The following is a 23,438-nucleotide window of genomic DNA, read 5'->3' on the forward strand; positions in this document are numbered from 1 at the left end:
ATTTGTTTCCACTGCCAAGCCTAGTAGCACATTCCAGCCACCCACCACTCTCTGTGTATGAAAACCTATCCCACATATCTCCCTTGAACTTACCCTTTTTCACTTTAAATATATAAACTCTAGTATTAGACATTTTGACCATTGGAAAAATATACCAGATGTCCATTTTTATGCTTCGCATAATCTTACTTTATTCTACCTCGACGGAATGTGTAATGTTTTGATCTGTATGAAAAAGACAGGCTTTCATGGTATCTTGGTGCATGTGACAATAATTAACGAATGCCATTACCAAACTTCTGTCAGGTCTTCTCTCAGCTTCTGCCATTCCAGAGAAAACAATCCATCTATGTCCAACCTGTTTTAATAGCACATGACCTCTCTCCAGGCAGCATTCTGGTAAACCTCTTTGACACCCTCTCCATTAAGCTTTCACTTGGGGAGGCAATAATGGGATGACCACAACTGAATGCAATACTCCAGATGTGACCTAACCAGAGCTGCAATATGATTTCCTGTCTCTCGAATTCAATGCCTCTACCACTAAAGGCAAGCATGCAAAGTATCCTGCTGTAGACTCAGATAACCTTCCTTGCCATCCACAACACCAATTTTTATATAATCTTTCAATTTACTTATCAGATCTCCTACATTCACATCCAAATCATTAACATATGTCACAAACACATTCCAATCCGAAATGCATCCTGTCACTGCTAATTTCTGCCAGTATCACCAAGTCAATTTGGGATCCCATTAGCCAGCTTGCCTTGGATCAATTGTGCCTTAAACTCTGGACCAGCTTATTTCTACAGACCATGTCAAACACCCTACTAAAGTGGAAATAGACAACATCTACCATCCTGTCTTCATCAATTTCTTTAGTTTTATCTCCTCAAAAATCTCAATCAATTTAGGGAGACCAGATCTTGCAGCATAAAGCAATGCTGATTATCCTTGATAACTCCTGGCTTTTTAAATGCATTAAGTCCTATCCTTGAGGATTTTTTTCCAATAATTTACCTACCACTGATGTAAGGCACAGTGGCAGGCAATTTCCTGATTCATCCTTGCTGCCCTTCTTAAACAGAGGAACAACATTTGCTATCTTCTAATCTTCTGGCACTTCACCTGTCATTAATGAAGATGCAGAAATCCCTGTCAGAGCCCCAGCCATCTCCTCCCTTGCTTCTCATGGCAAATTGAGGTAGATCCCATCCAGTCCCATGGATCTATTAACTCCTCGTGCATTCCATGACATCTAAAATCTTCTTCATTTTGTTGACCCCCAAAAAAATCATCCATGCAACCATTGTTGAACTCTCTGTCTTCCGTGTTCTTCTCTTTGATGAATACACATGTAAAGTATTCATTTAGAGCCTCTTACACAGTCCTTGATTCGACACGTAGATTACCCCTTTGATCCCAAAGGGAACTCATTCTTTCCCTGGTTATCCTCTTGCTGCTGATATACTTAAAATGTCTTCAGATTCTCCCTGAACTTACTTGACAGACTTATTTCATGGCCCTCTCTCGCCCTCCTAATCTCTTTCTTAAGTTCTTTCCTGCACACTCCATATTCCTTAGGAGAGTCCCTATAGCTGACATTTGCCATATGTTTAATTTCTTCCAAAATCCAACCTTCAATATTCTTTGCCTTCTATTGATAGAATTTGGTAATGTTTCCAATTCAGCCTGCACAGCTAGCCATTGCTTTGTGTACAAGCATTAAATCATTTTGATAGAGAAGCATGCAGCAGAAGTCAGTGATGCAGCACATTAAGACTTGTATTCTTGCTAGTATCCCTCTTTGCTAAAGAATTTCCAATGTGATTAAATCGAAGAACAGCACAGCCCTGAATGAGTTCACTGGTCCACTGAATCTGCACTGTAACCTTAATCATTAGTAAGCAGGAAAGTAAGAACTGAAGACATATCAGTCAATGTTACTAACTGAATTATGCCTTTGCAATTCTTATTGATCAGGTGGCCCTATGGCAGAAGCCAAGATTAATAGTACACATAGTCAGAAATACCAAAAAGGAAAGGATGGGTGGTGAAACTAAATGAGGCATCAATTTAATAAAAAAGTATTTAGGCAGCACACAATATTTGCAGCTACTGCATTGCTGAAAGGAGGCACAACAGGGGGAAATATCATTTCTTTGACATTTGCAGTTAGGATTCATAAACTAATATCACTTCAAGTTACTGAAAGCTGCATTTCTGTGAACTTGGCACAGTTATACAAAGAATTCATTTTAAAATTGGGAATAGGGATTACTTTTAATTCACTCACTTGTGACCAATCTCATGTGCAATTGTGAATGCTGAACCCAAGCCAATATCTTCATTGATGCTGCAGCTTCGCTCAGGCTCACACATTCCAGCCACTGAGGCCAAGCCTAAGTAAACAGAGGGAGACACAAAGGGTCAAGCCAAGGTGTTTCAGTCTTAAATACTCTTGTTATAATGGTTTAGGCTCTTTTTTTTATACACAACTATATAACCTGCATACACAGAAGGAATAATTGGCACAAGGTTAAGTTTATAGTCATTCACTGGAGGGAATTGCACTTTGCAGGCCAGACATTAACTTTTTTGAGCTACAGCCAGCGCTGGAAAACGTCTAGACTAGGGGTTAGATTTATAAATTTACTTCTGGTAACTTGGGACCACCTGAAATTTGAGCCTGAAGAGGGAACTAAAATCAACATTTCTATTATTTTTCTATTCTTACCTAGCAAGAAGTAAAATGTACTTTTTGTATGGCAATTTTTTTTGGATTAGTAATTTGTTTATATTGCAGAAAACTGTTGAAATAGGTAAGTGTTATCTTAACACATCTGAATTTCTGTTTTATAAATAGAAGAAAAATAGCTCCTAAGTAGTTCAGATTGCTGTCCAAAAGAATTTTTGTTTCTTTTTTTAACATAATGAATTATGCATTTGAAAATATCTAAGTATTAACTAAAATTTGTATCTGACTATAAGACATTCTTACATTTTTAACCCTATATACCTTGCAGTACAACATTTAAGTATTTGGAAAACCTGCGTATTTTAAACTTATGAACAAACTACAAAATTACAAAGAACTAGTCAGCAATTTTTGATCATTCTAGTATAATTTGTACCATTGGTAAAGATGACATATTATGTGCTGTAATTATTTTCAAGTTATATGCAATTAGTTTACACTGTAATAAGCTGTAGCAGTCAAGAACCTACAATGCAACAAGTAGTAATTTAATAATTTTCACTCCCGATGTGTGGTGTAAAAATTAACTACAATTAAGACAATGGAAACACACAGCTTGTGCCAATCACCCACCTACCACCCCACCCCCACTCCAGTCGACATGCTTTTGCTCTATACAGGTTGCCCACAGAGTACTGTTCATAACCCAAACAGTTTGCAAGTCGGAAATGCAGCCGCAAACTGAATTCCGGCACAGCAGAAGATGCTGGCAGCCCTGCAGCAGCTGGCAAAGACATATCGCTGATCTCCCAAGCATTTATTTGTATGTACGTAGCACACATTAAGTCAGGCATTTGTAAGAACCTGAAGTATAGATCAATAAGATCTGTCACTCAATTGTGGTAGTCTTCTGAAAATGATACGTAAAGGATGAGAGGACAGAACAGTCGTTACTATGAAAAAAATTATAAGAGTCTTTGATACAAGAATATATCCACAAGTGGAATACCAGTAAAATAAATTGTTCTATCTTTGCAGTTTGGTTTAAAAAAACTGGCATTAAAATTAAAAGAAATTTAATTGATCAGTAAGATTATTGAGAAAAGAATAAGAACATTCATTAGCTACAGCAGTAAAATCTTACCCAGAGTTCCACAAGGCTTATTTTTATAGGTGCAGATGTCATACCTACAGGGAAGAAATTGTGAAGAATTCAGTAGCATATAAAATATTGTTTTGTTTTGTGTAGTTATTCCATTAATATAACATAGTTAACATTAGATGATGATGATCGGTGAAATTGCCAGCTAGCATTGGTGTTTTCAGCACTACAGTGAAAATGATGTGAACAGCACGCTTACAGGATCTGGCTTCAAACCAATGGGATATCTGCCAGTTAAAAAAGTTAAACGTGATCTTTGTAGTCACAATGCTCAGTGAAAAGGAGGTGAAGAGAAACAGCATGTCTGGAGACAAAGCCACAGTAAGTGGTTGAATCTGTTTTTTTAAAAATCAGAACATGGATAATGAACTTCCAAGATGGTCAAATTAGCGAATATTTCCAAGTAGTAATGTACATGGCTACATAAATGTACATTATATAATATAAACGATAGAACACTTCTCTAATCCAGTCTTTTTTGATCAATGGCAGCAAATCTCTTCCCCAAATCAAAAATATTATTTCATGTTTACAATGGTATAAGCTTCACGTATGCCAGACTTTTAATCCATTTTCGGTGTCAATAATATTTGATATTAAGCTGTTACATCCACCAGCCTCTTCATATATTACATGCCTCTTCTAAGATGTGTCAGTCCTTTCCCCCGGAAAGGTAACATAATGTGTAAGATCGCTATAATTTTTTTTAAAAGCAAGCATATTATAAAGAAACCTTTACTTCCAATCTGAAGGGATAAATACTGCAAGAGATGGAACACATAGTACATTTAGTGGCTACTCTGAATGCTGATTAAGACCCTACTCAAAGATGTGTATCTTGTTCATTAACTATGTCACCGTAGCATACTCTTGCAGCTTCTACAAAGGAAGGTGGATCTTTCATGTGTTTCGAAAGGGTAAATAGAATTAGAAGGGGTAAGTAGTCTTTTCTGCAATTGCAAGCATTCGTTCAAGACAATATATTTGGTTTTAATTAGGGAAATTTAGGATAGGTTAAAAAAAGATTCCTGGCAGAGGTAGAGGGAAATGGTCACTCAGAAATCACGATTACTGTAAAATTCCATGATGGAAGACAAGATCAAGTTTTAGATTTTAAATAGGAATTTAAAAAGTGAAGAATTCAATTAGATGCTAGGCATAAGAATTGTTTCCTGCATCTTATACGTGGCTAGTTTGGGAAAGACTTAAAATACGCAGCTGTATTTCAGATCTCTAGGATACAAGGACATGTTCTGGGATAGGTGGCAACTGAACAAAGGAAGTAGATTCAAGCAAGCAGTGATTTGCATACTTGCAAAGAGGGATAAAAGGTAGAATAGAATTAAATTGGAATTACAAAGGAAAATACATTCATGATATTAACATACAAATTTGATGCTTTTGGAAATTTATCAGAATTTGAGTCAGGACAGAATTTAAGAAGAAAGAGGACCAGAAAGTAAGGAGACTGAAATAGCTGAGTAGTTCCACCTAAAAACTTCTGGAATTACTCAGCACCTGAGGCAGGACCAATGATCTGAAACATTAATGCTGTTTCTCTCTTCACAGATACTGCCCAACTTTCTAACTATTTTCAGCTCTTTCTATTTATATTTCAGATTTCCAGAAATAGCAAGCAATTTTTTCAAACTTCAAGGCATTCATATTCTATTAGTTTCAATAGGGCAAGATGATAAGCTGTCAGGTGTTGGCAAAGAAAACAACTATTTCACATTTCCATGCACATATATACCTGCAAGAAGAAATATCTCTGTAGAGGACAGACAATCATTCAACATTTAAAATGTCTGTTCTCTCCAATGATACTGCCTGGCTGATTGATGTTGCTATATTCAGTTGTTGGAAAATGAGCATACAGAGGTTCTGCAATATTTAAAACAAGAGGAAAGGATGGAGAGAGCCGTAGGAAATGTGCTAAATGAAGCATTATGGAGCTTACTTTCTTGTCTAACTACAAGTAATTGGAGGAATTTTACTGAATTTGCCTAATAGTAACAAAGAATTTATCTCTTTACTTTGCTTTCCCATTGAGTTAATGTTGCTAGTTATTGAAAAGGATAGTGCTTAAAATGCAGTTTAACAGTTCAATTATCAAAGAGCAGGTCATTTTCAAAGCAGAAACTCGTAACTCCAGAAGTAGTCATATTGGCAGATGAGGCTCTCCCCGGCAATGGACTGCAAAGAAGGCAATCAAAGCTTGCAGCGGGATCTGGATCTGCTGGAAAATGGGCTGAAGATAGCAGATGGAACCTAATTCAGACAAGTGTGAGGTCTTGCACTTTAAAAGGACAATACAGTGTAGGAGTTACACAGTGAACAGTAGGGCAGTGAGGAGTGCAGTAGAACAAAGGGATCTGGGAATTCAGATCCACAATTCTGTGGAAGTGGTATCGTAGGTAGATATGATCTTAAGGTCATAAAGAGAGCTTTTGGCATTTTGGACTTCATAAATCAGGGTACTGCGTACAGGAGTGGGATGTTATGTTGAAGTTGGTATTAGATGCAGGTGAGGCCATATATGGAGCATTGCGTGTTACCTACAGGAAAGATATCAATAAGTTTGAGAGATTACAAAAATAATTCACTAGGATGTTTCCATGGCTTGAGGACCTGGGTTATAGAGAAAGGCTGAATAGGTTAGGACTTTATTTCCTGGAGTTTAGGAGAATGCAGGAGATTTGATAAAGGTATGCAAAATTATGAGGGGTAAAGATATGGCTAATACAAGCAGGCTTTTTCCACTGAGATTGGGTAAGACTAGAGTTCAGAGATTAAGGGTGAAAGGTGAAATATTTAAGGAGAACTTGAGAGGAACCTCTTCACTCAGAGGGTGGTGCAAATGTAGATAAGCTGACAGAAGTGGTGCATATGTGTTCAACTGCAACACTTAAGAGAAGTTTGGATAGGTATATGATGTGAGGGATATGGAGGGCTCTGGTCCAGGTGCAGGTTGATACAGACTAGATAGGCTGAAGGCCTGTTTCTGTACTGTAGTGCTCTATGACTCAATCTCTGTATGTAACTCGTCATTGTACTGAAAGCCAGAATACATTTTCAATCACATAGCAATAAAATAACAATTCTTATTGAATACAATAAAAATTTCTTCATGGTACATAATTACAAAGGTACATGCACTTTACTACAAATCTGGTAAGCTTCAGTTAAAAAGAATGCAAGTTCCACAAGAAAAGAAAACAATGGATTGGTTATACAAGAATCTTTTATTAAAGGCCTACTTGATACCGATTGTATGGATCGATGCACCGCATGACTTGCAAAAGATGGGTCAATATCCTTGAGTAAGATGGAATCCTAATAATATTTTAACATGAAACCCCAATTTCTACGCAAATTGGTCTGTCAGAATATTTACGTTGTAGTCATCTACAGATAAAAATAAACACTGAGTTCAAAGATTTCCAAGTCCTCTTACCTTTGTTAAAGCTATTTTGAGTAAAAACCCTAGGACCTACTTTTGTGAAGTGATTACAAAACTTTTAATGAAAACGTAAACTGTTTAACATAAAAATGACATGGTGACAATCCTGTTTTGATTAACTTATTTTCATTTGTTTATGAATCAAGGGAATATTTTCTATGGGATTCTCAGAATTTTGAAAAGAAACACAGTTGCACTAAAGACACATAAAACACTCATTTATCAAAATTTATGAGTTTTCTAGTACCCCCAATGCTGCAAAATCACAAGAGATGACATTGAAGTCTTAACTGCAAAAGTCTAATTTCTAATCCTGTACAATTCAGGGGTGTCAAACTCATTTTAGGTCACTGGCCGGATTGAGCAAAATGCAGCTTCATGCGGGCCGGATCAGTCGGACGCGTGCGAACGCAGCTTTCGTTGCCTCCGTTTTTTCAGCCTGCTCTCATGTGTCTCAGTCTCTGCTATAACTACAAAGTGTTTCACTTTACAAATTCCGTTTCTTATGAAGAAGACTGCCAAGCAAGACTGCCAAATAAACACTAAAAACCCTGAAAACCTGGCACCTGAATAAACTCAGCATTAGCCATATCATATGCCATAGGCGCTTCGATTACTGGGGCCAGCTTTAATAGTAATTAGATATTATCTCGCGGGTCAAAGATAATTCCACTGCGGGCTGGATTAGGCCCGCGGGCCTTGAGTTTGACATATATGCTGTACATGGTCTTTTAGAAACTCTGTTTCTTGAAAATGCTTAAGTAGTAATAGACTATGGAAGATCATTAATGACATTACTGTTCATAAAACAATCAGACCAATAAACCAGAAATTGATTTATGCTGGACACAAATGATACAGGTGATTAGAAGGTTGAAGCCAGATCATGTATCCAAGTGCATTTAAATCATGAGTGTAATGCCAATCTTTCCTGAGACTGTCAGGAAATGCAGTCAACGGGAAGGAAAGCACATTTAAAAAGACAGGCAGATCTTGTTCCTGCAACAGAACTGATGTAACTAGTTGCCTGTGATAGTTGTGGACCAGTCTATCAGAATTGCTGAAGGTGCTCATTACTGAGCTCTGAAAAAGTCTCAATATGACAGTAGCTGGCTGTCCTACTAAAGACATTAGGTGTATCCTGAAAATGATCAGGCAAGGAAAGAGGGAGCAGATGATCTTTACAAAACATACAAAGGTTAAACTTTGAGGTGTTACGAGTGTGTCAGAGTGCTCCCCTGATAAGACCTCCCTTAATTTGCATGCTCCTCACCACCTAAGAACAATTAAAAACAGCTATAGATATTGAAAATCAGAACCACTAACAAAAAAATGCTGGATACATTCACTGGAATGCTGGACAGATTCAGTAGATCAAGCAGCATTTGCAAACACAGAAATAGTGTGAACATTTCAGGTTGAAGAAGAAGGGCCTTCAACCTGACACTTAACTTTGAGTTTCTTTCCACAAATGTTGCCTGGCTTACTGGGTGCTTACAGCATTTTCAGTTTTTATTTCAGAGCCTTAAGGATCCAAATGGACAATTGGTGCACAGGCTCAAATCATTTACGCATAGCTGTGATTTTGCTAAGTAACTTTGTCCTTTGCTTTGTATAAACCTAGGAAGCAGTGTTTAGAACCTCAACATAACCTAGGAATAGAACCCCCCCTCACACTCCTCCCCATTTATTACATCAGTCACTGCAATGCACTGAAAAAAATTTCAAACCACTTTTTATAATCCTGTTTACATTGTAAATACATATTGGTGATTATGTATTTATGCACATTTTATTCCATATCTGTACTTTAACTTCCAACTATTTTTATGTAAGTATTTGTTATAATTGCTGATTCTTGTTGTTTGTTGAATGTTGCCCCAATGCACCACAGAAAATACCTAATATATGTCAGTGTATATGCAAATAAAGTTGATCTTTGATACTTGAATGAAACTTGCCAATACTAGTTGATAGCCACTTTCTGAATGATTTTAATATTCTGGCTCCTACTTTTTCCTTGGATTAATACATTTATTTTAAGTGTCCCTGCTCATGTAATGAAGAATATCAGATGTATGTGTTAAGAGCCAATTTCCACCGTTATTGCCAGCAGACTGTTCCAGGCTACATTTTTATTAATAATATAAAACACTTTAGAGAGCTCCTTTTAGTTCATATATAATTTAAATAAGCTGATTTACAAGCAATTTTAACATCCTTTCCCTCTGTGCTGAACAAGGGCATGAATAATCATGTAGTTCTATTTAAAATATGGAGAAAATATTGAGATATTTAAGTATTAAATCCAGCCCCATGTCTTTTAAATGCTGTATATACAAAATAATATTCAACTATTGTCTCAAAATATGCTGCAGAAAAAAAAATTCTAATTTCTTTGTTCTTACAGTGATTATTTTGAAAAGCTTACTTAACACACACAAAATGTTGGAGGAACTCAGCTGGCCAGATAGCATCTATGGAAAAGAATAACTAGTTGACGTTTTGGGCTGAGACCCTTCTTCAAGACCGAGAAGGAAGGGGGAAGATGTCAGAATATAAAGGTGGGGAGATGGGAAGGAGGGTAGCTGGAAGGTGATAGGTGAAGTCAGGGGGATAGGAAAAGTCAATGGCTGGAGAAGAAAAAATCTGACAGGAGAAAGGGAAGGAGGAGGGTACCCACATAGAAGTAATAGGCAGGTGAGAAGAAGTAAAAGGTTAGAGTGGTGAACAGAGGAAGGGAAGGTGGGAATTTGTTTACCAAAAGGATAAACTGATATTCATGCCATAGGTGGGAGAGTTCCCAGATAGAAGGTATGGTGTTTCTCCTCCACCCTGAGGGTGGCCTCATCTTGGCCATGGACCAACACAGCATAAAGGCAATGGGAATTAGAATTAAAATGTTTGGCCCCAGAAAGTCCCGCTTGTGGTGTATGGTACAGATGTGCTCGACGAAGCGGTCCCCAAATTTAAAATAGGTCTCACCAACGTAGAGGAGGTCGCATTGGGAGCACTGGACACAATAGATGATCCCTGCAGATTCGCAGAGAAGTGTTGCCTCATCTGGAATAACCATTTGGGGCCCTGAATGGAGGTGAGGGAAGAGGTGTATGGCCAGGTGCAGTACATTGGCTGCTTGCGCGGATAAGTGCCAGGAGGGAGGTTAGTGGGGAGGGACAAATGGACAAGGGAATCGTGGTGGAAGCGATCCCTGCGGAAAGCAGAGGGAGGGGAGGGAATGATGTTTAGCAGTAGGACCCCTTTGGAGATGGCGGAAACTGTGGAGATGATGTGTTGTATATGGAGGCTAATGGGGTAGTAAGGAAGGCCAAGAAGGTCTCTTTCCCTATTAAGTCAGAGAGAAGAATGAGTGAGGATGGATGTATGGGTAACAGCAGAGATGTGGGTGAGGGCAGCATCAATAGTAGAGAGAGAGAAATCCCGTTCTTTAAAGAAGGAGAACATCTCTGATGCACTGGAATGGAAAGCCGTGCCCCAGGAACAGATGTGGTGGAGATGAATAAACTGAGAAAAGGAAATAGCATTTTTACAAGAATCAGGGTGGGAAGAGGTATAGTCAAGATAACTGTTGGACTCAGTAGGTTTAACAGTGCATTTGTGTAGAGTTCAAGGTCAAAGAAGTTTAACAATAAATTACCTGGTTCACCATGTTAGGATCATTATTCACAACTTTTATCTTGCACTTGAAAATGATTTGATTGTATTGCAGCATTTATCATGGTTACTTAAGGTGAGTCAGGTAACTATTCAACATTTGATCACAGAGTAATTCAACATACAGTTTATCCCGTGTCTACTTCCGGGATTAACTCAACCCAGCACGTTTGAAAGAAATCATTTTCTACTTTACTTCAATACATAGGAACTGCTTCACACTAAAGATGATGTGCTAATCTTAAAATATTCATAGACATTATGCATCTGACACATCTACACATATTTATCAACTTCATTCTCAAAATTAATAACTTTAGAATCAGAATCAGGTTTACTATCTCTGAGATCATGGCAGAAGTACAATGCAGGCAGAACAAATTACGGTAGTTACAATAAAAATAAATAAATAGTGTAAAAGAGGAATAATGAGGTAGTGTTCATGGGTTCATGGACTGTTCAGAAATCTGATGGCAGAGGGGAAGAAGTTGCTCCTAAAAAAGATCTCAGGCTCCTTTACCTCCTTCCGAAAGGTATTAATGAGAAGAGGGCATGTTCCAGGTGGTAACTTTATGCTACTTTCCAAAGTAAAACAATCAATGTTAGTTACAATATTGTAGATCCACATTTAATCAACCTATAGAAATCAAGAAAGCAGCACTTCCATTATAACCTGAGCAATGCTTTTTGAGTTCACAACATATGCCAGTGATATTAAACCTGATTCTGATTCTCATTCCAACTTCAGAACAGCAGCACTTTTCTCCTGCTTTCCCTTCCCCCCTCCACTCCAGCCCTCCTGAACTGCATCAAGGATCTATCACTAGGCTCTCAGGGTTAACTTCCTCATGGGACTCCAAAAACACTCTACCACCAGTTTCCTCCCAAGGTTAACACAGCTTTCTACCAGATGGAGTTTTTTTTCCCTCCATAAACAACTGTACTCCTGTGCTGATTCACTTTCTTCCCAAAGCACCTCGAATTTTCTTCTGTTCTCCTTTCCACGGCAACAATTCAGCATTCATTTATACATTCCCTAGATCAATGCTCCATCTTCTCACCTCTCTCCTATCCCCACACAACCTTCACCCCTCTCATGCTTGGTGATTCTGAGTTATGAGATGCGTTGGTGGTTGGATACGGCAGTACTGCAGTTTTCTTAAAGGAGTTCATACAAAGACACTGAGGTAAACATTGTTGAATAATAAAATAGACATAGTCATCTTTTAAATAGATCCTCCCTCCCACCATCCCCCGCCAACACTTTATTCATCGTAGACACTCTCCTTTTGCCATAAGTAGACCGCATTGTAAACAACTGGCAAAATGTGTTCCTGGACATTGGTAAGAAGAAACTTAAAAAGGATTTCAGCACTTTTAAAATTAAAAGTGATGAAATTACTTGAAGAACTTAAGCCCAGAATGTAGCATTTAACACCACAGGGGACAGACGCTTAAAGCTTGAGGTCAGGTTAAATGTCAAAACCTGGGGGAGGGGACTCCTAACACAGAAGGGAATACTGCAGCTGCAATGCTTAAGGTTGTTGAGATGGGGAGGTGGCAATCATTTGGAGGAAGTCCAGAATCAAATCACAGTCCCAATTTTGGGAATTCTAACACAAGCGAGGCTGCAAACTAGGTAAAACACCCCTACCTTGGAGATGGAGAATCCAGTCAGTACTATGCCAATTCTTCATGACAGAAAAGTATGACAGATGGAAATCATGAAGAGATTGTGCACATGTGCAAGTTCTATATAACCTCAGTACTTCCAAAAGAAAAGAACTTAATTGCAGTTGAACAATTTCATGTTGATTATTGCCATTATAAATATGTCATTATACAATGGAAAATCTTAACAGAAAGTGCATGCAAAGTTCTGATCCTTAATGTTGATGTTATGTACATGAAGTCACTGCCAGGTAAAATAAGGTCAGAGAATGGGCATAAATAAATGCGGATCAAGGAAAACGTGATGCTGTGTTCCTGTGAAGGAGGGTAGATTAAGTTTAATGCTAATGAAGACCAGAGATTAATGTTGAAAAAGAGTGGATGTGGGAAGTGGAGAATGAAGAGATGGGTAAGGAATGATTAGGGTTCAGACAAGAATTAGAAATGTGTGGGTGAAGTGGCAAAAGGTTTAGAACATACGGTACAGCTGTAAAACTAGTTCACAAATGATAGGGCAACAGTGCAGGTAAGTGTCTGTAGCAGAGATAGCTGAGAGAGGCAACACCACAGACATGTAACTTTTTCAGTGGATAGGGGAGTGTAGTTCCATCAAGTATGAACTGATGTAACCATGCAGTGAAGTGTATCTACTGAGGGAATCGCAGGCCACGATATTTATAACAGAACTTCAACCCCTATTTCAATTAAGAGATAGCCACCATGAATTAGTTTTTATAACCTTCCTTAAAAATGACAAGACAAATGGATAAAGTAATGTAGAAAGTGTTTTGCATGCTTGCCTTCACAGACTGAGAGATCAGCTATGAGAGTTAGGATGTCATGTTACGGGCAGATAAAAATAGATTAGGCCACACCTGGAGTATTATGTGCATTTCTGATTGCCACACCACAGTAAAGATGTGGTAGCATTGGAAAGAATGTAGATGGGTACACAAAAGCTGGGGAAACTCAGTGGGTCAGGTCATATCCATGGTGGAAATGGTCTTTGAGGAAGTATTTTACTAAGCTGTTCCTTGGAATGAAGAGCTTTAGGTAAAAAGAATAGATTGGACAGACAGGGTTTATTCTCACTGGAAACTAGGAGAATGAAAAATGTCTTATATAGGTTTATAAGAAGCAGTATATAGTCAGAATCTTCTTCCTAAAGTAGAAGAACCCAAATCAAGAGGGACCAGGTTTAAAGTGAGATGGAAGAAACTTAAAGGAGATCTGAGGGGTAACTTTGTCAGACAAAGGGAGTGAGTCATTATGAACAAGCTGCCAGATAATATTGTGGAGACAGAAATAATTACAATATTTTAAAGGCAATTGATCAGGTACTTGAGTGGCAAAGGAGTAGAGGGATGTGGTGGTAATGTGAACAAAGAAAATTAGTGTAGAAAGACTTCACAGTCAGCATGGATGAGCTGGTCCAAAGTGCCCTTTCCTGCACAATACTGTGTATGACTCTGTATTTGACAGTGTAAGAAAATGTTTAGTTTATTACCTCTATAAAGTTCTACTGCAGGACGGAGTGGGGGAGAGGGGAATTCAGCTCTGGTGTTGACATGGGATATTGAATTGACACTATATTCTTTAATTGAATGAAAATAAAAACAATGACAGTACATCTAGGATATAGTTTCAATACAGTGAAGATAAGGGCGGGAATTATTACCAGTGGCTTGACTAATGTTCATTTTTCAACCATAATCACAATGGTTAGTGATCATACACAACAAAATGATGGAAAAATAATCTACTCCAAAAGAAATTCAAGGGTGATTTTGTGACTATTCTACCCACTGCTCGGGAAGTCTCAATTTATATCGTTCCTATGTATAAGTTACAAGTTCTTGGAATGCATCATCAGAAAAATTAGTTCCCTTAATGAGACTGTGTTCTTCCAAGAACGAACAGGATTCAGACCTAAGTGGGATCATTCCAATCAAGGCTTCACTCTAGCAATGGATTTGAGGGTTCTCAGACTCTGCTGTCTATGATCTGTCATGAGCAGCTTATGCTAACGCCCTCACTCGCATCAAAATAACATAACTGAAACTGAAGCAATTAAGAGAATGTTACCATCTGGTGAATAAAGTCATTTCACCCTTGAGCAACAAATACAAAATGCTGGTGGTACTCAGAAAGTCAGGCAGCATCACTGGAGGGAAAGAAACAGTTGATGTCTCATGCCAAGACTCTTCGTCAGCACTGGAAAGGAAGGAGGAAGAAGCCAGAATAAGGAGGAGGGAGGAGTGGAAGGACTACAAGCTGGCAGGTGTTAGGTGAGACCACCTGAGGGTAAGATGGCTAGGTGAGATATGGGACAAAATAAGAAGTTGGAAGGGGAAACCTGGAAGAGGTAAAGGACTGAAAAAGGAGAAATCTGATCAGAGCAGACAGTGGATGATGGAAGAAAGGAAAGGATGAGAGGAGCCAAAGGGAGGTGATGAGCAAGTGAGAAGAAAAAGGGTGAGAGGGTAACCAGAATTGGGAGTGGGAAAGAAGAGAAGGAGGGAGGGGTTAAATTACTGGACATTGGAGAAATCGAGTACATAAGATCGCAGACTACCGAGACAATATACGAAGTATTGCTCCTCCATCATGGCAGCTGAAGAGCCCATAGACAGACACGTCAGAATGGGAATGGCATGTTGAATTGAAATGGGTAGCAGATCGGGAGATCCTTTTGCAGCATACAGGGCAAAGGTGCTTGATAAAACTCCCCCAAACTACATAGGGTCTCATCATTGTAGATGAGATGCACCGGTAGCACCGAATACAATAGATGACCCCAAGAGATTCACAGGTGAAGTGTCACCTTTCCAGGAAGGACTGCTTAGGGCCCTGAATGTTGCTGAGAGTGGAAGTATGGGGGTAGGTAAGCACTTGTCACAGTTGCAGGAATAAGTGCCAGGAGGGAGATCAGTGGGGAGGAATGAATGGACAAGGGAGTTTTCCAGTGCAGCCTCCTCTACATCAGCACTTTTATTCAACTATATAAGTATTTTCATTGAAGCCAATCCATCACTGTCAGATTAACAGCAAACAGTTAAAATTCATTAATGTGCACTGTAAAAATATATTTTATTATTATTAAATAAAGATTTCTTTTAAATTTTCTTCATGATTGAAAGTATAAAATTTTTTCTAAACATTGTGACATTTGCTGATTGAAAATTGGCGCAGTAACAAGATTATTGGAGTAAATGGTTAACAAGACCACTGGATATTAATAAAATGTAATGCCAAAATCTGAATGGATTTATAATAAATTTATCAAATAATTGCTGAAAATAATTGTAATATTTAAACAATATTGTTCTCCAAAATAAAATCTAACTAAATTAATTTCCAAAAGTAACTTCCTTTAGGTTTTAGTTCTTCTGAAAATAAATAGGAAGAATACCAAATTGAAACCAGGAAGACTAGCATGGACAATCACTTCTCAATTTGTCAACAGCTACAAAAATATTTTTAGAAATAAAGTATGTGGTAGCCACATATTAATCATGTTCTGGAGAAAGACCTGTTTCAAATATAGGATTACTGCCTAAGGTGTAGCACATGCTCTTATAATGATCTATCTTCATACCTTTTCTATGCTCTATTTGTAAGCCTAAGATATTGGTAATGATGCAGGCAGGAGTGAAACGGCACACACAAAATGCTGGTGGAACGCAGCAGGCCAGGCAGCATCTATAAGGAGAAGTACTGTCGACGTTTCGGGCCGAGACCAGAGTGGTTTACTACAAAAACCTTGCACTCAATGTTAGCAAAACCAAGAGACTAATTCTGGATTTTAAGAAGGTGAAGTAAGGAAACAGGCGCCAGTATTCACCAGAGGTCAGCAGCAGAAAGGATGTCAACAGAGAGGATGTCTTTACTCAGAGGGTGGTAGCTGTGTCCTTGTAGTAGAAGTGGTAGAGGAAGGTTTGGTATTGTCATTTAAAGTAAAATTGGATAGGTACATGGACAGGAAAGGAATGGAGAGTTATGGGCTGAGTGCGGGCCAGTGGGACTAGGTGAGAGTAAACGTCGGCACAGACTAGAAGGGCCGAGATGGCCTGTTCCCGTGCTGTAATTGTTATATGGTTATATAACATCTAGAAGATCTGTCCTGGGCTCAACACACTGGTGCAGCTATGAAGAAGGCACACCAGTGGCGCTACTTCATTAGAAGTTTGAGGAGATTCGGTACAAATTCAGATAGATATCTGATGGCTTGTTACATCCAGCCTGATATGGAGACTCCACTGCACAGGATCGCAAGGGGCTGCACACAGTTGTTGACTCAGCCAGTACATCACAGGCACAACCCTTTCCACCACTGAGGACATCTGCAAGAGGCAGGACCTCTAGATGATGCCATCCTCAAGGACCCTTTCCATCTGGGACATGCACTCTTCTCACTTCTACCATCAGGGAGGAAGAACAAGAGTCCAAAGACCTACACACAACAATTCAGAGCTTCTTCCCCTCCATTATCAGATTTCTGAATGGTCTGTGAACACTACCCTCTATTCCTTTCCTTGGCACTATTTATTTATTTATTTTGTAAATTAAAGTAATTTTATGTCTTTGCACTGTATTGATTACAACAAATTTCACTTCATATAAGACAGCGATAATAAACCTGATTCTGATTCTGTGCACAATCACCAGGAGAAGACAGAGATGTGCAAGACTGGCAGCTCTCAAGATCCTTATTCCTACAGGCAATTGGTCCTCGCTGTTTCCAAAGGAATCTGTGGAAGACAGCTCTGAAGGAAAATTGCTCTTATGCACTCATACAGAGGTAGAGCAGTGAAATGGCAGCTCATGGCATCTGGCATTGCAATAATTTACATCAGTCCTATTTCTTGTAAATACTTAAAATCTTCATAAACTGAGGAAATGTTTATTTTAAAACAAACAACAATTTGGATGGCAGCAATCAAGATTAAGTTTTACTTCACAAGTCTGTTTCATGTTACAAAAACATGAATTTGGATTAAGCATTGTTAACCAATCAGTCCTCAGCCAAACAATTTGTGCTGCACAGAACATTGTTTCGACTTTTCCCCACACAGTGTTAGGTTCTTACAAATGACATGATGTAATTTAAATGAATCCAGCTGTTGCATTAGCGGTTAGCAGAGGAACACCACAGATAACCAGCCTGACTCAATAAACTTTAAATTAAACCAAACCTCAAGACAGAAAAGAGCGATCTTTGTGATTTTTACTCATCATACAAGCACTCTGGCAGACAGTAATAATAGCATTTGACAATCATGTTGTTTATCAACAGTAATTCTGCATAGCATTCTTTTAACTGACTCAACTTCTAAGTTTGTAAGTTTGTAGCCAGAAGCGCAGACTATCACATTAAACAAATTAATGTTTCCTTTCCTTTTCCTCTAATAACATTTCACTGAGAAAATCATCATTTGATCTAACACTTTTTTCTATGGTGAGATCAATTCTTTGGGTACATGTTTTGCTCTTAGCCCGCTGGCTTGCAGTAATAAGATCCTGTCTTTTCAACTGACATCTGGCCACCATCTTGAAAAATGGAACAAAGGAGTTTTTAATCCAGGAGTGAGATGTCTAAAAAAGAATTATAATCCAAATGTGGGATGAGATGTTAAAACTTTGCTGGAAGTTTGCTCAGGTAGACATAAGAGATCCCAAGACACAATTTCAGATAAGAGCAATGCAGTTTTTCCCCAATGTCCTGGCCAAAATGTATCTCTCAGTAGACTGATTATCTCATCATTATCACATTGCTCTTTCTGAGATCTTGCTGTGTGCACTTCCTAATGTAATGATTACTCCTTACGTACTCTTAACATTTCTGAATCTGGGGAACTTTCAGAACTAGCAGGATGAGGAAAACTGGTACATAAATGCAAGATTTTTTTATCCTTTAACAGTAAATAGTGGAAATAACATTGCTCAAAATTAAACAGTAAAAGCAGCACAATAGTAAGGAGTTTCACACTAGCAAAAGTTCAATTTTGAACTGATGTTAGAAAACTTAGATTTCTGTTCCCATCATAGACTTCTAAGCAATTTTGTCACTTATCCCCTACAGCCAGTTTTCCCACACCAGGTGGTATGCATATGTCAGAAGATGGCCATTCTAGGGCAAAATGTTCATCAGCAGCAGCACAGACAGCTGCTTTGCCTTTCATGGCCTGGTGACAGTCACAGTGGAAGCCTCAGAACTTTTATTTACCTTTTTAGAGCAGGTGTTCCCAACCTAGGTTCCACATACCCTTTGATTAGTGGTGGAGGTCCACGGCATTAAATAGGTTGTGAAACCCTGATTTAGAAATACAGCACAGAACAGGTCCTACTAGCCCTTCGAGCTGCGCTGTTAGCAACCCCTGATTTAACCTAATCCTTGCCTAATCAAGGGACAATTTACAATGACCAATTAAATGGTATGCCTTTGGACTGTGGGTGGAAACCAAGCACCTAGAGGAAAGCCATGCATTGCACAGGGAGGACAAACAAACTCCTTACAAAGGACACCAGGATTGAACTCTAACATCCCGAGCTGTGTTGTGCTAACTGCTACACTACTGTGACATCCAACTTGTTGAAACAATGGAGCCAGCATAATAAAGACAACACAGTAACAGTGACTGCATTTCAAAAATTGATTGAAAATCATGCAAGAACACTCCATTCCACACTATTATTTGTTAATTTTATCCTAAATTTGCACTTTCTTGTTGACCATAGGCAATTAACATCACAATACACTTTGCCATAGGATAATGCCAACAGAATCAAAAGGAAACTGATGGGCATGTCTGAGGAGGAATAAAGGGAAATAAGAAAAGGGCTCAGTTGGTTGAAGGCAACAGACGTGGTTGGGTCTGCTCTGTGACTATAACTGGTATTCAAGCTGTCCATTTCTAAGAAGTGCTCTGGGTGGGATGGACTGTGGAAACTAGAGACTAGAAACTAGTAAGGATTGTGGGGGGAGAAGATAGTAGATCAAAGTTGTGACTAACATTTGAGATGCATGGGGGAAGTTGGGGCATTTGGAACCTAGATCAGGATGAACGTTTAAAATGATGAAAGTGGAGAAATCAAACACTGACAAAATCAGTGATTACAGTCAGGGGACAGTAGTTTGTGCCTCAACCAGACAGAATTAGATCTCGCCTGGAGATCAAGGTGAGGTAAAAGAGGGGGAGAGTGGCTTTGTATCAGAAGCTCAGCTGTGTGGGAGGGAGGGACACTTACAGGGGGTTGGGTAACAGGTGTCAAAGAACAGCAAACTGTTCAAAGTTTTGCCACATCTTGAGAATGATGGTGGACAGTTAAAGGAGGATGAGGGTCTATGACAATCTCCATCCTCAACAATGGCAGATCAGCATTTGAATGCTGCAGACAAGGCTGAAGCATTCACGGCCACGTTCACCATAAATACTCAGTAGATTGGCTGCCCTCTGAGATCCCCAGTACCACACATGGCCGTCTTCAGCCAATTCAGCTCATTCCACATATAATCACAAAATATCTGAGATCACTGGATATAGCAAAAGCAATGAGGCCCACAATATCCCATACCGGATGCAGCGATTCAGATCGACGGGCTTACTATGCACCGTCAGGATAGATCTTTAGAGTCTCTCAAGAGCAGAGGTGGAGGAGTATGCTTCATGATCAAGCCTTCTTGTATACACAAGTATACCAGCTCTGTCCCAATTCTGCTCACCAGACCTGGAATATCTAGCAGTTATGTACCATCCTTTTTACCTACCACAGGAGTTCTTCAGGGTCATTTTGGTAGCAGTATACATTCCACCTCCGGCCAATGTCAATCAGGCTTTAGATGATTTGAGTAATGGGATCAACATGCATGAAACAGCGCACCCTAATGCTTTCACCATCGTTTTGGGGGATCAGGCCAGTCTGATAAAAATAACTAAGCAATTACCATTGGGGTGTAGATTTTTTTATAATAAAAATTAACCATACTAGTGTATTTCATTACTCAATTTATTTTATTTGATTCATTATCAATATGGGATACTGTGATTGTATGCATTTTGTGCTATCTTATTTTTATTTATAATTAGTATCCTTATGAACTCTGTATTTGTGTATATGAAATTTAATAAAGATATTGGAAAAAGAAAGCAATTATCATCAACAAATCACTTGTAATACTAGAGGAAACAACACACTGGACCATTGTTACACCACCATCAAGGATGCATACCATGTTATTCTACACCCTCACTTTGGCAAGTCTAGTCACCTGGCTGTACTTCTATTCCCTGAGTATAGACAGAGGATGAAGGCTGCAACACTGGTAGTCAGGACCAAGAAGGTATGAACAGGGAAGCACAGGAGCACCTACAGGACTGTTTTGAATCAGTGAACTGGACTGTATTCAGGGATTCATCATCAAACCTGGATAAGTAAACTGCAGTTGTTACTGATTTCATTAAAACCTGTATGGATGAGTTGAATGTGTGCTTACAAAGGCTTACTGTACATTCCCAAACCAAAAGCCGTGGATGAACCAGGAGGTACGTCATCTGCCGAAGGCTAGATCTGTGGCATTCAAGTCCGGTGACCCAGGCCTGAAGCAGAAAACCAGGTATGATTTGTGGAGGGCTATTTCAAGGGTGAAGAGACAATTTTAAACGATGTTGGAGGTGACATTGGATGTACGACAACTCTGGCAGGGTTTGTAAGACATTACTTCCTACAAAGCGAAACCCAATAGCGTGAATGGCAGCGATGCTTCACTACCAGATGAACTCAACGCCTTCTATGCCCGCTTTGAAAGGGAGAACACAACTACAGCTGTGAAGATCCCTGCTGCACCTGATGACCGTGTGATCTCTGTCTCAGAGGCCTATGTTATGCTGCCTTTAAAGAGAGTGAACACTCACAATGCAGAAGGTCCCAATGGAGTACCTGGTAAGGCTCTGAAAACCTGTGCCAACCAACTGTTTGGAGTATTCAAGGACATTTGAAACCTCTCACTGCTACGGGTGGAAGTTCCCACTTGCTTCAAAAAGGAAACAATTATATTAGTGCCTAAGAAGAATAATGTGAGCTGCCTTAATGACCATCGCCCGGTAGCACTCACATCTAAAGTGATAAAATGTTTTGAGAGGTTGGTCATGACTAGACTGAACTCCTGCCTCAGCAAGGACCTGGACCCATTGCAATTTGCCTATCGTCACAATAGGTCAACAGCAGATGCAATCTCAATGGCTCTTCATATGGCTTTAGACCACCTGGACAACATAAACATCTACGTCAGGATGCTGTTCATCGACTATTGCTCAGCATTTTATACCATCATTCCCGCAATCCTGACCTAGGCTTCTGCACCTCCCTCTGCAATTGGATCCTCGACTTCCTAACCGGACGACCACAATCTGTGTGGATTGGTGATAACGTCTCCTCCTCGCTGACAATCAACACTGGTGCACCTCAGGTCTGTGTGTTTATCCCACTGCTCTACTCTCTCTATACCCCATGATGCTGTGGCTAGGCATAGCTCAATTACCATCTATAAACTTGCTGATGCTACAAACATTGTTGGTGGAATCTCAGATGGTGACACAAGGACATACTGGAATGAGATATACCAACAAGTGGAGCAGTGTCACAGCAACAACCTGGCAATCAACGTCAGTAAGACAAAAGCGTTGATTGTGGATTTCAGGAAGGGTAAAACAAAGGAACATATACCGATAGAGGGATCAGAAGTGGAGAGAGTGAGCAGTTTCAAGTTCCTGGCTGTCAAGATCTCTGAGGATCCCAACATATCTCTGAGGTCCCAACATATTGATGCAGTTATAAAGAAGGAAAGAAGGCAAGAGTGTGAAGAGATTTAGTATGTCAGCAAATACACTCAAAAACTTCTATGGATGTACTGTGGAGAGCATTCTGACAGGCTGCATCACTGTCTGGTATGGGGGAAGGGGCTATTGCACAGGACTGAAAGAAACTGCAGAGGGTTGTAAATCTAGTCAGCTCCATCTTGGGTACTAGTCTACAAAGTACCCAGGACATCTTTAAGGAGCGGTGTTTGCAGTGTCCATTATTAAGGACCTCCAGCACTCAGGGCATGCCCTTTTCTCACTGTTATCATCAGGTAGGAGATACAGAAGCCTGAAGACACACACTCAGCGATTCAGGAACAGCTTCTTCCACCTTGCCATCTAATTCCTAAATGGACATTGAACCCTTGAACACTGCCTCACTTTTTTAACATATATTATTTCTGTTTTGCACGATTTTTAATATATTCAATATACGTATACTGTAATTGATTTACTTATTTATTTATTGTTATAGTTTTTTCTTCTTCTATATTATGTATTGCATTGAACTGCTGCTGCTAAGTTAACAAATTTCACATCACATGCTGGTGATAATAAACCTGATTCTGATTCTGTGGTACTGAATATGCACTTCAGAACCAACCACTTTTCTAGCTGTGCTGTTCCAGTAGGTACAACACTGGGGAACACTACAGAACAATGGGGACGTATCACAAACTCAAGCTTGTTCATTATTGACCAATCAGCATACTCTTAATCACCAGTAAATTGTTGGAAGAAGTCCTGAACAGTGCTATCAAGCAACACTGACTTGCCAATTACTGATGTCGTGTTGAGTTTTACTAGAATTATTCAGCTCCAATCATCATCATAATCTTCACATCAAGGATCATATAGCCCTTCACATCGAGGTATCAACTGAAGTGTGGCATGAAAGAAGCCTGGTAA

The 23,438-nt window shown here is 39.2% G+C and overlaps 1 protein-coding gene across 1 annotated transcript in view; it reads right to left on the reverse strand.

Annotated features, from left to right (window-relative positions):
- adamts6 (ADAM metallopeptidase with thrombospondin type 1 motif, 6) overlaps positions 1 to 23,438 on the reverse strand; it is a 256,947-nt gene that overhangs the window by 127,559 nt on the left and 105,950 nt on the right. Inside the window, exons 8-9 of the mRNA XM_073064545.1 lie at positions 3,846 to 3,889; positions 2,300 to 2,405 (exon numbers count right to left, since the gene is read on the reverse strand). Of these exons, the coding sequence (XP_072920646.1) occupies positions 2,300 to 2,405; positions 3,846 to 3,889 (150 nt within the window). The remainder of the gene's footprint in view (positions 1 to 2,299; positions 2,406 to 3,845; positions 3,890 to 23,438) is intronic.

The sequence above is a fragment of the Hemitrygon akajei genome, chromosome 13 (assembly GCF_048418815.1).
Source record: "Hemitrygon akajei chromosome 13, sHemAka1.3, whole genome shotgun sequence".
Lineage (NCBI taxonomy): Eukaryota > Metazoa > Chordata > Chondrichthyes > Myliobatiformes > Dasyatidae > Hemitrygon > Hemitrygon akajei.